We start from the raw sequence: 17,374 nt of genomic DNA, 5'->3' as shown, positions 1-17,374 counted from the left end.
ACTGACTGTTCTTCCAGAGGTCACAGGTTCAATTCCCAGCACCCGCATGGTGGCTCACAACCATCTATAATGAGACCTGGCACCCTCTTCTGTATACATAATAAATAAATCTTTAAAAAAAAAAGGTGGGGGGTGGGCTGGGGGAAAGGGAGGGGGGCAGGAAGGGAGAGAACAAGGAAATCTGTGGCTATTATGTAGAACTGAATAGTATTGTAAAATAATAAAATAAAGATAAATAAACTATTTTTGGGCTGGAGAGATGCCTCAGAGGTTAAGAGCACCGACTGCTCTTCCAGAGGTCCTGAGTTCAATTCCCAGCACCCACATGGTGGCTCACAACCATCTATAATGAGACCTGGCACCCTCTTCTGTATACATAATAAATAAATCTTTAAAAAAAAAAGAAGCTGGGAAAATAAAACAAAAACAAAGAAGAAAGAGAAAAGAAATTAAAGTAATATAGTCCAATGGTACAGTGCTTGCCGAGGCAAGGCCCCAAGTTTAAGTAAATTACTGGCACTTCACACTGAACCACGTCCCTGGCAAAGTCCTGCTTTTTTCTCCTTATGACACTTCCTACATCAGTAATGCACAGGAAGGTACACACTTTAGATGCACATCATGTACTTGTCAAACACAAGATTTATTTATTTTGTGAATATAAGCATTTTGCCTGCATTTGTATATGTGCGTCACGTGCGTGCATGGTGCCTGCGGAGTTCGAAGAGGGTATTGGATGCCCTAGAACTGCGTTACAAACAGTTGAGATCACCGAGAACTACATTTCCCAGAATGCTTGGCGCGTCGCGTTCCTATGACGTCAAGAGCGCGGTCTTTTTTCCCACGGCTTTCAGCGCTGGCTCTGAGGCGTTGCTTTGTGGGATAGGTTGTCCTTTTGCTCCTCGGCCGGCCCCTCGCGAATTGAGCTTAAATTAAACTTCCCAGCAAGCCCCGCGCTAGCCTGGGAATCGGGACAAGATGGCGGACCCAGAAAGTGTACGGCCGGCTGCCGCTTCACCGGCCCCGATTTCTTTCGGTTTCACTCGCACGTCTGCCCGGAGGCGGCTGGCAGACACCGGAGACGGAGAAGGACGGGCCTCGGAGGAGAAAGATTTCTTGACGACCGTGGAAGGGAGGGAGCTGCACAGGTAAAACGCCGGGTCTTCCACGTTTTGGAAGTCAGTGCAGTGGGCGTAAGCAGGGCAGACATACGAGTTGTTTGTCTTGGTGACAGTGGCTTGGAAAGCCTCAAAAGCAGCCTCGAGAAATTTATGGAGACATCCAGGAGTGGTGGCAAACTCCTGTAATGTCAACACCCGGGAAGCTGGCCCAAGAGGATCAGGAGTTGAACGCTAGCCTGGGCTATATGAGAGCCTATATTAAAAAAAAAAAAAATTAAACACAAAGAAAAAATAATAAATTGTTATTAAGTTTAATAATTTAAGGGAAAGAAGGAGGAGGTTTGGGAGAGAGGTGGGTGAAATGGGGCCTGATGACTAGAGGTATATATTCCTCAGAGAAAAAGTCGTTGGGACTTAAGAAAGGGAAAGAAAGGATATGACAGGACTCTACGTGTCTCATCTGAAATATGGGAGCTTCCCCAATTTGGAGAACGGGGCAAAGCTACACAGAGAAACCCTGTCTCGAAAAACAAACGAACAAAAAAAAAAAAAAGAAACTGGTCTGAAAGGCCTAAGGGGGGGACTTCTGGAAGACAGCTGTCCAGACCCAGATGACAGTTTGCCAGCCTGGAACTGGGGAGAGTCTCCACCAAAGATGATGATGTTGTAGGTCATTGTGGCTGAGAGCCTAGGGATGATTCCCACAAGACACATTTAAAGCTGGGGGACATGAGAGATGGTGCATGCACTAGGAGGTTGCACCAGGAGGACTGAGTTTATAAGACCAGCCTAGGCTACATAGTGAGATACTGTTTCAAAAACAAATGGGGGAAACCTGTGAAAAAGAACCTCTGGAACATGATCCATAGGGCTGGGTGTTGATATTTCTACTTTCTAATACTTCTACTTTCCCAACCTTTTTTCTCTGTACCCACATCAGTGTGAATCCTCCAGAAGCCCCCAAGGAACTGGTCATCCCATTGATCCAGAATGGGTCTCGAAGGCAACCAGTGCCCAAGAGCTCTAAGCCATCCTCAGAAACTCCGACTGTGTTGCCGTCAGATGGTGTGCTCTCCCTGGCTGTGAAGGAGCTCATTGAGGGTAAGTGAAACCTCTCCCTTTGCTCTATCCCAGCACAGATAGAAGGGGAGGAGTTGGAAGGAGAGAGTATGGCCTCATTGATCCCTCCCATTCTTCCTTAGAATCCAAGAAGTCTCTGGAGGAGAGGGAGAATGCAGGTGTTGACCCCACGCTCACTATCCCCATGATCCAGAAAGGATGCAATCCCAGTGAGGAAGGCCCAGACAGCGAACCTCAGGCCGCGACAGTGAGCTGCCCCTTTGCCTCCCTCCTGCATCATTCCCTCTACCCTGTCTACCTAGCCTCCTTGCACAGAGCAGGGAAAGTGTGTATGTGGGTCCCAAAGCTTTGCCAACTAGCCTTTCTTCCTTCCATCCCTATTAGAAACTTTAACAAATAGATAGCAGGGTGTGAAAAAAAAAGTACTTGAATCCTGGGACTCTCTGAATGAGGTAGACAGCAAAGTGGATGGGAAATACAAATGCCATAAGGGTACACATTCTTTGGAACCATGTTTGTTTCCTCTTTTCCTCTTTCTTTCTTTGTTCTCGTTTAACCTGTAGTGCTTGAAGAACATTAAGGAAACCAGTGTGACTACATTGGAATGAATGAGGGGTCAGGCAGTAGATGAAGGCAAAGGGGCCCAAGGCAGAGGGGGCCAGATCAAAAAGGGCCTTCTGAGCCACACGGGGGACCTCGTCTTTTACTGTGAGGGAAATGAGAGCTATGAGAAAATTCTGAGCAGACAAGGTTTGTAACAGGGTCCCTTCTGGCTGCCGTGACCAAATGTGACTAACAGTGAAGAGAGGCAAGGGAGCAAGTGGCCTGGTCCAGGAGAGAGGTGGTAAGGGCAATCAGGAGTAGCAGGGGTAAAGCCTGGAAGGCCAGGGTCTGGTGAGAGAAGAAAGGGAAGTTTGACTACCCTAACGGCGGCAACAGTCCAAGAGTCAGCGCACTTGTGGGAAATCAGTGCTACGTGTCCATCTGAGGCAACCGCAGTGTATGGAAGAGCTGGAAAAGAATAAAGAGATGACAGCAGGAGAGGTGGAACGTGTGTTTGTGGAAATAATGGCGTTCGGAGCTCAGCTTTTTAGCTTGTAATGCATCCTTCTTTCAGCTGAACTGAGACAGTTTTATGTAGTTCAAGCTGGCCTTGAATTCACTCTGTTGCCAAAAATGACCTTGAACTTCAAGTCTTTGTGCTTTCACCTCTATCAGGCTATGTTCTCCCCACCCTCACCCTCTTTTATTTTTATTTATTTATTTGTTTGTTTATTTTAAGACAGGATCTCTCTCTGTATCTATGGTAACTGTGAGCTGCCATGTGGGTGCTGAGAACTGAACCTTTGGAAGAACGGCCACTGCTCTTAAGCCCTGAGCCAGCTCCCTTGTTTTGCTTTTTGAGGCAGGGTCTCACTGTGGAGCTGTGGCTGGCCCTGAGCTCACAGAGCTATGCGCCTCCCTCCTCCCCTGTGGCATGGGCCTCCAGGCCCAGGAGGTCTTTATTTTTCCAACTGAGTCTGTTCGGAGCACTCTTCTCATATCCTTATACTTTCTTCTATCATTTATCTTGGATTAAATGACACGTCAGTGGCATTCTTCTCCCAGTGCATTCCCTTAGCCAATTCTTTGTTTTTGATTTGGAGATGGGGTCTCACCATGCTGCCGGGCTGGTTTCAAATTCTTGGCTTTAAGCCACACTCCTTCCTCATCTCATACACAGGATACTGGGCAGTGCCAGTGTGCATAGTACTGCTTTACTTATTTATTTATTGTTCTTTATAAACTGTATCACCACCTGATGCATCATGTTTTCAGAATTTGATTTATTGTATGCCTTGACAACTAGAACGTAAGCCCCAACAAAGGTTTTCCATTTTATTAGCTCCTTATCCTCAGCACCTAAAATAGCACTTTCTATAGAATAGATCCTTTAAACAACTTTTAAGGCATATTTATTTTTAGTTAATATATATATATATGTCTTTTTCCTACATGTATAAATGTGCACCCTGGCTCTTACCCTCTGAGCTTTCTCTCCAGCCTCTGTAATAGGTTCTTTGTAAATACTTGTTGAGCTAGGTGTGGTGGTACATATCTTTAATCCCACCACTTAGGAGGCAGAGGCATGCTGATCTCTGTGAGTTAGAGGCCAGCCTGGTCTGGTCAACATAGAGAGTTCCAGGATAGCCAGAGCTACATAGTGAAATCCTGTCTCAAACAAACAAACAAAATTGGAGGATAAGGGTACTAGAGCAATGGCCCAGAAGTTAAGAGCACTTGTTGCTCTTTTAGAGACCCTGGGTTGAAGTCCCATTAGCCACATGGCACACATCCATCCATCTATCCATCCAGTTCCAGGGCATCCAGTGTTTCTTCTGACTGCCACTGAAACCAGGCACAGACATGATGGTCAAGGGCCAGGGGTGTAGGAAGTCACCTCCTGAGTGGCTGCAAATACACTGCAAACAGAGCACATTGCAAGCCAAGCCTGACTCCCTTCTCCTGCCTGACCGATAGGTGCCGAAGGAAGCTGACTACGAGGCAGTCCCTGTGGAGGCCTATGGGCTGGCCATGTTGCGAGGCATGGGATGGAAACCTGGCAAGGGCATCGGCAACACTTTCAGTCAGTGAGTTCGGTGGGGAATGCGGGGTGGACCCTGGCTATATACAAGAGCCCTGTGGTTATGGTTAATCTAGAGCCATCCAGGTGCTGAGGGAGGACATTGTCGCCCCCCACCAGTTCAGTAGTCGCCTGCTTCTGTTTCCAACTCTGGTTTCCACAGAACCAAAGAATAGACAAAAAGCAAACAACCTCAGATTTGCCTTCAAAACAGTAAGAAGGTCCATTTACATAAAGTTTCCTCCGTGGATCAGTTTGCTCATCTAAAAAATGCAGATGGTAGTGCTACAAGAATTAGATGAAATTATCTCATGCAGCACACATGATAGGGTTTAGTCCCTAGTAAGCAGAGACCAAACATGTTTGTTCTTCCTTCGTAGACTTTGAATCTCTTTGGTGGGCTGCTGTATAGCCTAGTGATAGAGGCTTGCCTAGCATGTAAAAGGCTCTGAGTTCTGTCCCTGGGACTGAAAAACAAAATCCCTTTGCAGTTGTAAATCCCAAGAATTCCCAAGTCATTGGGTAGCCAAATGTGACTCTGATTGGTATCGAGCATTCTGAACTGTTCCTCTTGCTCGCTATGCATAGCGTATGATTTCTTCTGGAGAGATTACTCTATTTGTTTAGGCCAGCCTAACTTGGCCCTTGTCCATAGGATGTAATTGTATATGCAACGAGTTAATTCACTTGAATCAAATGGGCGACTGAAAGTGTAACTCAGTGGTAGAGTATCCTTATCATGCATTGAGGCCTTGCGTTTGACCCTAACATCAGAAAAGAAAAGTTGGCAGTTTTATAGCTCAGAAAGTTCTAATGTGATATCAGAAAGGGTAATCTAATATAGATGTGGGGCTGGTGAGATAGCCGGGCAGATAAAGGCCCTTGGCTGTAAACCTGATGACCTCAGAACTCACATGGTAGAAAGAGAATAGACTCCCACAAGTTGTCCTCTGATTTCATGTATGTGTCATGGTGCACAAGCATACACAAATAAATAAAATAAACAAAACTAAGTATTTCTGGGGTGTGTTAGATCCTGGCAAGAAAGTGTTGAAGACTTACACTCCCACAAGCCTGTGTTTCTCTCTACAGAGTAGTGAAGCCCCGAGTCAACTCTCTTAGGCCCAAAGGCTTAGGGCTGGGTGCCAATCTGATGGAGGCCCAGGCCTTGACCTCCACTGGCTCTCACCACCCACCAAGACCAGATGGGGATCGAAAGAAAGATAAGGAAGGCCAGCCTCAAGGGTTGATGCCTGGAGGAGCTGTGGTGATCCTTTCTGGCCCTTACCGGGGCCTCTATGGGAAGGTAAGAAACCAACATACCCCTGAGGCTATGGCAGGTAGCAGGGAAGATCCATTTGAGGGCCAGAGTGAGGAATTGTGGATGGAAAAGCTGTCAGTGAAGGCAGGTGTCATAGTACATGCCTGTAACCCCAACACTCTAGAAACAGTCAGGGAGATCACAAGTTCAAGACCTGCCTGGGTTACATGGGAAGTCCAAAAGCAGGCCATAGTGGAACATACCTATAATACTAGCACTTAGGAGACTGAGGCAGAAGAATGTCCAAGAGTTCAAGGCCAGCCTAAGATACATAACAAGACTCCTTTTCAAAAATAAATAAAAAGCCACAACCAATCAAAATACAGAGTTGTGGAACCAAGTCCCAAAAGATATGTCTATAAAACGTTCCTGTACCTGAACCTCAGGGAACATTGCAGAAAAGGAGGCAGAAGGATTGTAAGACCAAAGGGTCAGGGAGGAGTTTGCTATGAGATTGTTGTCTCCTAGCAGTATCAGAAGCTATACCGTAAAGTCTCACCAACATGACTGCCCAATGTGAGCTGAACAAGGATAACACCAGTGAACATGGCAGACTGCACAGGAGAAAAACCCGTGAGGCCTCAGCCCTGCACAAAGTACTGTAGGCAACTGAGGAACACTGGGAGTGAGAGAGGTGGCCTTCCCCAGGGAAGAGCAGCAGCACACCAAATGGTTGTCCAGTGCCAAACAGTCAGCCCTGAAAACACACAGACAGGTAGCATTGTATGGACTGAACAGGTTATATTTAGGGATATATAGTATATACAAATACATGTATGCATGCAGTAACAGTTGGTTAAAAAAAGGCCGTGAATTTGAAAGAGTGGGGAGGGACATATGTGAGGGTTTGGAGTGAGGACAGGGAAGGGAGAAATGTTGTAATTAAAATACAATCTCAGAAAGAAAAAAATTTTAATTAAATGAAAGGGCGAAGAAAGACAAGGGATGGACATGGTGACATATTCGGGAGATTGAGGCAGGAGGATTACTGAAGATTCAGGGCTATCCTGAGCTATGTAGTGAGTTCAAATCCAGCCTTAGGTCAAAAAATAGGAGAAGGGGCTGGGGGATGGCAGGAGAAGGGGCTGGAGAGATGGCTCAGAGGTTAAGAACACTGGCTGTTCTTCCAGAGGTCCTGAGTTCAGTTCCCAGCAACCACATGGTGGCTCACAGCCATCTACAATGAGATCTGCAGGCCAAACACTCACTGTACACGTCATAAATAAATAAATGTAAAAAAAAATAGGAGAAGGGGCTGGGAGGATGGCTCAGTGGACTAAGTGCTTACTATACAAGCTTGACTGGACTTCAGACCCCTGGAACCCACGCAGAAGCCAGGAAAGTGTGGCAGCTGCAGGTAATCCCAGCCTTCAGGAGGAGGAGCTAGAATCCCCAGAGCAACCTGGCTATCTGTAGTAGCCTGAACTGGCCAGCTCCAGATGCAGCAAGAGACCCTGCTTCAGTAAAGCGCAGGGCGACTGAGGAAGACACCTGGTGACAACTCTCAGCCTCCACACACGTGGATTTACATGCAGAGAGAGAGAGATCAAGTGCACAAAGGACAGGGAGCTCTGCTAGTGTTATTTAAAAAGAGCTTTTCTGGTTACTTCCACCAGTCTGTTCTGACATGCTTCTAATGCTGTCAGAGTCACCTAGCCAGCCAGTGCACATACTCTGTAGTCCTTCCCACCAGCTGTGCCCAATTCAGTATCATTACCACTCGCAATATGGACACGAATTTTGGCCAACGTGGCATACTATTCTATTTCAGATTGCCTCAAAGCTGGCAGTTGTTGGTGAGGATAACCAATGTTGCTTTGCCCTCTGACCATCTTCAGAGTCTCCTTGTATCCCAGCATTTACTTTTCAGTTTTTATAACAAACTAGAGCTAGAGTTGATTGACTCCAGAGACCTTTCTGACTTTGTGACTAACATCTTCATATTGTATGTTCAGGATAGCCCCCAGGCAAGAGCAGCCACCAAAATGGCCAGGGAGTGAGAAAGGAAGGAACTCCCACAATGCAAAGCTCTTCATGGTACTATTTTTTGTTTCTTTGTTTGTTTTTGGTTTTTCGAGACAGAGTTTCTCAGTGTAGCTTTGCACCTTTCCTGGAACTCACTCTATAGCCCAGGCTGGCCTCGAACTCACAGAGATCCGCCTGCCTCTGCCTCCCGAGTGCTGGGATTAAAGGCATGCACCACCACCGCCCGGAATGGTACTATTTCTTAAATTATGTGTATGTCTAGCCAGGCATGGTAGTGTATGCCTTTAATTCCAACACTCAGAAGGCAGAGGCTGTCAGATCTCTATGAATTTGAGGCCAGCCTGGTCGATATGGTAAGTTCCAGGCCTGTCAAGATTACATAATGACACCTTGTCTCAAAACAACAACAAAAATAAGTGTATGTGTGTAGGTAGGTATGTATAGGTGAGTTTCCCTAGAGCTGGATTACCAAGTGGTTGTGAGCCACCCAGTGTGGATGCTGGGAACTGAGCTCAGGTCCTCTGCGAGAGTAATACCTGTCTTAACTGCTGAGCTATCTCTCCAGCCCTGTAAGTCCTGGTCTTGCAGGCCTGCCTGGTCCACTGCTTCAGCAGGTACTCCAGAACAATTTGCTGGGCCTTTTTGAGCCTCAGTTCTCAACCAGAATGGAGCAAATGCCATATCTGTCCCACAGTGTCCATGAAACTTAAGTGTTTACAGGATGTCTGAAGCAAGCATGGTGGCTTATGCATGCAAACCCAGTACCTCAGAAGCTGAAACAGGAGAATTGCTGCAAGTTTGAGAGCAGCCTGGGCTATATGACCAGTACTAGTCTAGCCTGGAACCTATCTTGAAGAAAGTGAGCGGTGGGGAGATGTCTCTGTGTAAAGTGACTGACAGGCACACAAGTATGAGGACATGGGTTTGGATCCCCAGCACCGACGTAAAAGCTGGGCACACATGCACCTATAACCCAAAGTTGGCGAGTAGAGTCTAAGATCTCTAAGGCTCATTGGCCGGCCAGCCTAGCTGAGTCAGTGCGCTCCAGGGTCACTGTCTCAACACAAAAAGGTTTCGGGGTTAGAGAGATGGCTCAGCCATTAAGAGCACTTGCTGCTCTTCAAAGGGCCTGTATTCCATTCCCAGCACCCACATAGCAGTTCACAGGAGATCCAGCACCTTCTTTTGGGTTCAGCAGACACTAGGCATACACATGACAGGATGTACAGACACATGCATGCAGGCAAAATACACACATATATGAACTAAAAATTTCAAAAAAGTAAGGTTAATCCTTTAATCCTTTAATCCCAGCACTTAAAGGGCAAAGGCAAACAGATCTCTGTAACTTTGAAGCCAGCCTGGTAATATAGTAAGTTCCAGGTCAGCCAAGGCTAGCTACATAGTCTCAAAAAAAAAAAAAAAAAGGAAAAAGGAAAAAGCATAAGGTGATGAGAATTCAAGGAAGACACCTGATGTGGATGTCTGTCCTCCACACATATGCACACAGCACACATGCAGTAGGTACCTGTGTGCACACCACATATACGCACAAAGAAGTCTTCATTCCATTTTGCTAAGGGAGACCCGGGAACATGTGCGTGGTCCCACTTCTTAGGAGTCACACTTTAGTAGAAGAGAGAAAGGAACCATGCCTGGTCCTAGCCATCAAAGGTCACAGCATACAGTTGGGCATAGTGGTCTACACCTTTAATCCCAGCACTCAGAGACTGGTGGATTTGAGTTATAGGCCAGCCGAGGCTACATAGTGAGAACCTCTATCCAAAAACGAGACAAACGAAAAGGTCACAACAAGGTAAGAGACACAGCTCACACCTGCTGGATGTAAAGGCTAGACATTTCAGACCTGCAGCTGTAGTCCATTCACCCCCTGCCTTATCCCTGCCTCCCTCCACCTTAGGTAGAAGGCCTTGATCCTGACAATGTTCGGGCCATGGTTCGTCTGGCAGCAGGCAACCGCATTGTGACTGTTAGTGAGTATTGCCTACGGCCTGTTTCTCAGCAGGAGTTTGATAGCCACGCCTCACAGCCAGGTGAGACCCTCATAGCTGGAAACTTGGGGAAGCATGGGGACAGACAGTTCTCTCCAGATCTGGAGGGAGGAGGAGCAGTGTGGGACTGCAGTCAGAGGTCAGGCATGAGAAGGGACAAGAATCGTTTTTCATTTTTGTTTGTTTGGCGGTGCTGGGAACAGAACCCAGAGCCTTGACAGTGCTGAGTGGGCTCTACTACTGAGCCATACCCTCCTAGTTTGTTCAGTTTGACTGAGAAGGGTCGATCTAATACCGTGTCTGCATCCTCTCTAAGCAGCAAGAGATGAGTATGGAAAGCAGTCCCGACCCCAGGAGGGCCTTGTGTGTTTGGAGTGACGGTCTTCTCTTTGGCTACGTAGGAGACTAGGGTTAGGGTGTGTGCAAAGGAGAGGCAGACAGAGCAGGAATGACTGGGGCAGCTGGAGGTCCCTGCAGTTCTTCTTCCACTCTGTTACGTACACAGGCAGTCGACTCCGCTGTGTCTGCTGGGGGCTGGGGGTTCGAGAGCAGCTTCCTGAAGGAGTATATAGGGGTTGGGGCCTTTGGCAAGAGGACAATGGCCCTTGAGAGGAAATGCCAGTGAGACTTTCTCCTTGGCGTCCCTATACCCCCTTGAACAGGCCACGTGAGTAAAACTTCCACAGAGCAGCACAGAACAGCTGGAACAGCCCTGTCATTGAAAGCCCAGCAGAATCAGGAGGACTCGAGGAGGCGGCAGAAGGATTCAGAGAGGAAGCGGAAACACTCCCCAGACCGGTAGGAGGAGCCTGGGCAGGAGCCCGGGCCTCTGGGCTTGCAGAAGAAGGCAAGGTATGGGGCGGCTCAGGCAGTCGGGGAAAATGTGCAGGGCGAGGCAGGGCATAGAAGGAACTGGGGAGAGCAGTGGGGGTGGCCCTTAAAGGTAGGGTGGCTTTAACATGGCTGGGACAAACCCCTAAGCCAGGTGTTGGCTTTCCCCAGACAGGAGGAAGCGCTGGCAAAGAGTGAGAAGGCAGCCACTAAGAACAAGCACTGGCTGCACAGGGACTTACGTGTGCGCTTCATTGACAAACTGCACAAGGGGGGCCGGTATTACAACACCAAGGTAGGACCCCACAGCCAGAGTCCCTCCTTCCCCAGGGACTGGGCCCTTAAACATCTAACTTCCCTCTAACATCTTACTTCCTCCCCATTCTTCTCTAGATGACAATCGAAGATGTCCTCAGCCCAGATACTTGTGTGTGTCGGACAGATGAAGGCCGAGTTCTAGAAGGTACCTCTGAGCCACTATACCTGTGATGTTCCCATCCTAGAGGGTGATAAAGGAAGGGTCTATTCCAGGGGCTGGAGAGATGGTTCAGTGGTTAAGAGCACTGGCTACTCTTCCAGAGGACCCAGGTTCAATTCCCACACCAACGTGGCAGCTCACAACTGTGTGTGACTCCACTTTCAGATGATCTGATGCCTTCTGACATCAGTGAGCAACAGACATACACATGGTGCCACAGGCATGTGCAAGCAAAACACTCATGCACATAAAATAAATAAATCTAAAAAAACATTAAGAAAAAAGAAAGAGTCCGTTCCAGTACTTAGGAGGCTGAAGTAGGATTCCTACAAGTCCAAGTTCAACCTGGACTATAGTGAGTTCTAGGCCAACCTGGGCTATGGTATAAGATCCTGTTTTTAAAAGAAATTGAGGGAAGCCGGGCGGTGGTGGCGCACGCCTTTAATCCCAGCACTCGGGAGGCAGAGGCAGGCGGATCTCGGTGAGTTCGAGGCCAGCCTGGGCTACCAAGTGAGTCCCAGGAAAGGCGCAAAGCTACACAGAGAAACCCTGTCTCGAAAAACCAAAAAAAAAAAAAAAAAAAAAAAAAAGAAATTGAGGGCCAGGCAGTGGTGGTGCACACCTTTAATCCCAGCACTTCAGGAGGCAGAGGCAGGCGGATCTCTGTGAGTTTGAGGCCAGCCTGATCTACAGAGCAAGTTCCAGGAAAGCCGGAGCTACACAGAGAAACCCTGTCTCAAAAAACTTAAAAAAAAAAAAAAAGAAAAGAAAAAAGAAGAGGAAGGAAGGAAGGAAAAGAAAAAAAAGAATGGTATCTGAGGCCAAGAGCTGGGCAGTTGCGCAGGGCTCAGGTTCTTTGCAAGGCCCTCTTCCAGAGCAGATATTTCTTCAAGAGGGATTACCTAAACCCTGTGTATTTCCCATGTCAGATTAGCATTAAAATAATTATTTATCCCTGTCAAAACTATTGCCTTTACAAGAAGAAGTATACTGAGTTCACACACACTGCAGGGCAGACTGAGAATGTGCCCAGTATAGTTTCTGTAGGAAAATATTCCTGTACGGCGGTTATTTCTGTGACTTACTCCTTGATCTTCTCACCTGTGAAATTGGTAGTGTGGGACTCCAGCTATCAACAGGCTGTAAGAGCAGCTCTGCCAGGCGGTGGTGGCTCACGCCTTTAATCCCAGCATTTGGGAGGAGGCAGAGACATTGGATCTCGAGGCCAGCCTGGGCTACAGAGTGAGTTCGCAGACAGCCAAGGCTACACAGAGAAACCCTGTCTGAAGAGGGGAGAGTAGCTCTAATAAATATTAGCAAGGGCCCTCCTGACAGGATCTGGCCAGGCTGGCCCTTGCTCTGGACCTCATTCCCCTCTCCCTCATCTGCAGGCGTGAGAGAAGGCATGCTGGAAACCCTGATTCCCAAGGGAGAGGGCCACCGTGTGATGGTGGTGCTGGGACCACACGCTGGAAAGGTGAGTCCCCATGCCTGGAAAGGAGTCTGAAGATCACTGAGGGTCTGGGCTGACCTTGCTGACTCTACCCCATCCCTCCTCAGGTGGGACTTCTTCTGAGTCGGGACAGCGTGCAGAGTCAGGCTTTGGTACAACTTGGGAGAGAGAACCGGGTGGTGGAGCTCCACTATGACACTATCTGCCAGTACGTGGGCCCCAGTGTCTCAGATGAAGACTGACATGTGGAGCACTGCCAGCACCTGGGCTGTCTGTCACGAGTTGTGTAGCAGTCTACACCGGATGCCGTGGAGAAGACGGGGGATAATTGTTCTATCCTCCTTTGAGCTACAAGGACAGGAAAGTGAGTACACAGACCAGACTATTCACCAAAATTTAGAGTGTAATAGAATTCATTTTAAAAAGTGGGAAGATAAAATCCAAACCAGTATGGGAGCTGGGAATTCAGGTGGGAACTGAGATGCCTGAGGTGGAACTACTTCACTTCTTAGCCTCGTGTCCCATCCAATGCAGAACTCGCTCTTGGAACATAGAAACTATGAACTCTGTCCCCAGACAAACACCATAAGATCTCCAGTGCTACATCTCAGAACCACTTCCTGAGTTTGGGTCTGGAATGGCTTTCAAAGACCCATGCCTTTCTTTTTTTAAGATTTATTGGATTTTTAGTTATATGTATGTGTGTGCCTGGGTGAGAGTGTATGATTATGAGTACAAATGCTTTCAGAGTCCATGAGTGTTGAGTCCCCCTGGAGCTGAAGTTACAGGCAATCGCAAGCTGTTGGACATGGGTGCTGGGAACCAAACTTGGGTCCTTTGAAAGAACAGCAAGTGCTCCTAACCACTGAGCCATCTCTCCAGCCCAAATATCCATATCTTAAAGGATTCTTGCCGGGCAGTGGTGGCGCACACCTTTAATCCCAGCACTTGGGAGGCAGAGCCAGGTGGATCTCTGTAAGTTCGAGGCCAGCCTGGGCTACCAAGTGAGATCCAGGAAAGGCACAAAGCTACACAGAGAAACCCTGTCTCAAAAAACCAAAAAAAAAAAAAAAAAAAAAAAGGATTCTTGCCCAGGATGATGCCAGTAGCACTTATTTCTGACCTTTGAAAGATAAAGGCCTGGTAGAGATTACTTAGGTCATGACTTAGAACCTCCAAAACTGTGAACGGAAACAGACCTCTCCTCCTTATACTTTAGTTATGTCTGGTCGTTTGTCAGAGTAAGGGGAAACTGACTGCTGCTGCTCCCACTGGGAACTCTAGTAGAGGCATCTGTCATTCTTAATCCAAGGCAGATCTCCAGAAATGTCACTGAGCTGATGATGCACTGAAGAGAAATGGAGACATGCCCACAGATGGGATGGCTTACTTCTAATTTCCAAAGGAGCCAGTCACTTTTAGTCCCAAAACATTAGCTTGGAGCTTAAAAGGTATTTCTGACTCATGCAGTTTCTCTGCTTGCCCTAGGTGACTATATTTTAAAAAAGGTTATTGTCGAGAGTCCTGAACCTCTTTCCTGCTTAATGGCCCAAGATAAAAGTCAACAAGAGAAGTCAGAGCCTTAGGGGCTAGAGAGATGGCTCGGTGGTTAAGAAGTCAGAGCCTTAGACACAATTGCTTCTAAATTATCCTTGAAGCTTAAGTCATTCATGCAGTACGTGATATTTGACTTAGATCTGAGCCACATGTTAAAAATACCTAATTTGCCGGGCGGTGGTGGCGCACGCCTTTAATCCCAGCACTCGGGAGGCAGAACCAGGCGGATCTCTGTGAGTTCGAGGCCAGCCTGGGCTACCAAGTGAGCTCCAGGAAAGGCGCAAAGCTACGCAGAGAAACCCTGTCTCGAAAAAAAAAAAAAAAAAAAAAAAAAAAAAAAAATACCTAATTTGCTGGATGGTGGTGGTGCATGCTTATAATTATAGTACTCAGGAGGCAGAGCCAGGCGGATCTCTGTGAGTTCGAGGCCAGCCTGGGCTACCAAGTGAGCTCCAGGAAAGGCGCAAAGCTACGCAGAGAAACCCTGTCTCGAAAAAAAAAAAAAAAAATACCTAATTTGCTGGATGGTGGTGGTGCATGCTTATAATTATAGTACTCAGGAGGCAGAGCCAGGCGGATCTCTGTGAGTTCGAGGCCAGCCTGGGCCACAGAGCGAGATCCAGGACAGGCACCAAAAACTACACAGAGAAACCCTGTCTGGAAACACCCCCCCCCTCAAAAAAAACCCTAATTTGTCAGCCTATGGCACACACTGAAAAGAATGAAAACACCCCAGAATAGGATGATAAAGGTAATCGGGGCTAGGGATGGGCTCAGTGTGGTGTGTGTGCCTAGTAAAGCCTTGGGTTCCATCCCCAGGACCACCAGGAAAAGAGGCAGATTGCTGTCTGTTAAACAAAGGCAAACAACTCTCTAGCCAAATGAACAGACATTAAAATACACGAATCCCCAAGTGTGGTAGCCCGTATCTGTAATCCGGCACTTGAGAGGCTGAGACAGGAAGATTCCCATGAGTTCTAGGACAGTCTGAGCTTCATCAAATACCCTTTCTTCAAAAACTAAAAACAGGAAATGTGCTTGGTGTGTTAGCACACACCTTTGTTCCTAGCATTCAGTAGGCAGAGGCAGGCAGATTTCCATGAGTGTGAGGCCAGCCTGGTCTACATAGCAAGTTCCAGGTCAGTCAGGAACTTGTCTCAAAAAAGAAATAAGGAGAGTGTGGCTTTTCCCCTTCCTTATTATCCCTTTTATGTCTTGTCTAATTGCTATAGCTAAGACTTTGACATGTATCAAAATAGGGAAGAGTGGTCATCTTCTCTTATCTCATTCCTGATTTTAGAGGAAATGCTCAATATGTCTCCATTTAATACAATGTTGGCTATAATATAATGTTGGTTTATTGAATATAACCTTTATTATTTTGAGGTATTTTCCATCTATTCCTACAGTCTCCAGAGCTTTTATCACAAAAAAATGTTGAACTTTGTCAAATGTGTTTTCAGCATCAATTGAAATAATGTGATTTCTGTCCTTGAGTTTGTTTATATGATGTATTCCATTTACTGATATATGTATGTTGAAACAATTTTGCCTTTCTGGGATGAAGCCCACTTGGTCATAATGTGTAATCTTCTCAATGTATTCCTGAATTCATTTTGTAAGCATTTTGTTAAGAATTTTTGCATCTATGTTCATCAAAAAAAAATTGGTCTGTAGTTGTTCATTTGTCCTCTCTCTCTCTCTCTTCCTCCCCCTCCTCCTGGTTTTGGTATCAAGATGGTTGTGGCTTCTTGATGACATGATTCTTTACCTAAAATACCTTTTTGAGCCTAGTAGAAAACTCATGGACCTAATAAACACTCAAGAATAAGTTATAGGATACAAAATCATTATTAAAAACAGCCTTTCGGCACCAAGGAGGCAGAAGCAGGCAGATCCCTGTGAGTTCAAGGCCAGCCTGGTCTACATAGAGAATTCCAGGCTAGTCAGGGCTGCATAGTGAGACCCTGTCTCAAAAAAACAATAAGTAGTCTTCGTTTATACTAACAGGCTATTCTCCAAGAAAGAAAACAGGGAATATATTCCATTCAAAGTAATTCCTCCAAAAATAAGTATTTAGGAATATATCTAACCAAAGAAGTGAAAAATCTCCACAAAGAAAAGTTCAAGATACTGAACAAAGAAATCACAGACAATACTACTCAGTGGACATTTATTCCATATCTCTGGATAGACAGAATTAGTATTGTGAAAATATCTATACTACCAAAATAATTTATGGAATTAATGAAGTACCTATCAGAGTTACCATGTCATAGTTCACAGGTTTAGAAAAAAACAATTCATATGGAACTACAAAAGACCATGTATAGTCAAAACAATTATTCAGAACCTACTGAACCTACCAAACCTCAAATTATACTACGGAGCTGTAGTGATAAAGACAGCCTGGTACTTGAACAAATAGACAGACCAATAATAGAATAGAGGACCCAGAAATAAAATGGCTAAGCTATCCCCACTTCATTTTAAACAAAAGAAACAAGAACATGCTTTGTAAAAAGAACCTAGGATCTGGAGAGATGCCTCAGTGGTTGAGAGCACTGTCTGCTGTTGCAGAGGACCAGGGTTTGGTTCCCGGAATCCACGTTAGATGGCTTACAACCTCTACCAAAGACCTTAATTTAAACCTGAAAAAATGGGCTGGAGAGATGGCTTAGTGTTAAGAGCACTGCCCGCTCTTCAGGAGGTCCTGAGTTCAACTCCCAGCAACCACATGGTGGCTCACAAGCATCTCTAGTGGATCTGATGCCCTCTTCTGGTATAAAGTTGTACGTGCAGATAAAGCACTCCTATACATAAATAAATAATAAAATCTTAAAAAAGAATTTTTAAAAACCCCTGAAACACTCAAACTTTTAGATGAAAATATAGGAAATACCTTTCAAGGT

The 17,374-nt window shown here is 46.3% G+C and overlaps 1 protein-coding gene and 1 pseudogene across 1 annotated transcript; one reads left to right on the top strand and one right to left on the bottom strand.

Annotated features, from left to right (window-relative positions):
• The first annotated feature begins 901 nt into the window (after positions 1–901).
• On the top strand, positions 902–13,955 carry Gpkow (G-patch domain and KOW motifs). Its single transcript, XM_006995066.4, has 11 exons — positions 902–1,148; positions 2,062–2,222; positions 2,324–2,448; positions 4,722–4,831; positions 5,917–6,130; positions 10,053–10,185; positions 10,806–10,941; positions 11,146–11,269; positions 11,368–11,437; positions 12,844–12,929; positions 13,013–13,955. The coding sequence occupies exons 1-11, from the start codon at positions 979–981 to the stop codon at positions 13,145–13,147; spliced, it is 1,464 nt and encodes a 487-aa protein (XP_006995128.1). The 5' UTR covers positions 902–978; the 3' UTR covers positions 13,148–13,955.
• On the bottom strand, positions 7,730–8,166 carry LOC121825789 (large ribosomal subunit protein eL30 pseudogene; annotated as a pseudogene).
• Positions 13,956–17,374: the final 3,419 nt, after the last annotated feature.

The sequence above is a fragment of the Peromyscus maniculatus genome, chromosome X, assembly GCF_049852395.1.
Source record: "Peromyscus maniculatus bairdii isolate BWxNUB_F1_BW_parent chromosome X, HU_Pman_BW_mat_3.1, whole genome shotgun sequence".
NCBI lineage: Eukaryota > Metazoa > Chordata > Mammalia > Rodentia > Cricetidae > Peromyscus > Peromyscus maniculatus.
This window is presented reverse-complemented; position numbering and strand designations above follow the sequence as displayed.

Excerpts from the sequence above, each read along its gene's own strand:
- Gpkow (XM_006995066.4), top strand. The coding sequence starts at position 979 with ATGGCGGACCCAGAAAGTGTACGGCCGGCTGCCGCTTCACCGGCCCCG. Across the intron at positions 6,131-10,052 it reads ACCGGGGCCTCTATGGGAAG|GTAGAAGGCCTTGATCCTGA; the intron begins GTAAGAAACCAA and ends CCTCCACCTTAG. Across the intron at positions 10,942-11,145 it reads CGGAAACACTCCCCAGACCG|ACAGGAGGAAGCGCTGGCAA; the intron begins GTAGGAGGAGCC and ends GGCTTTCCCCAG.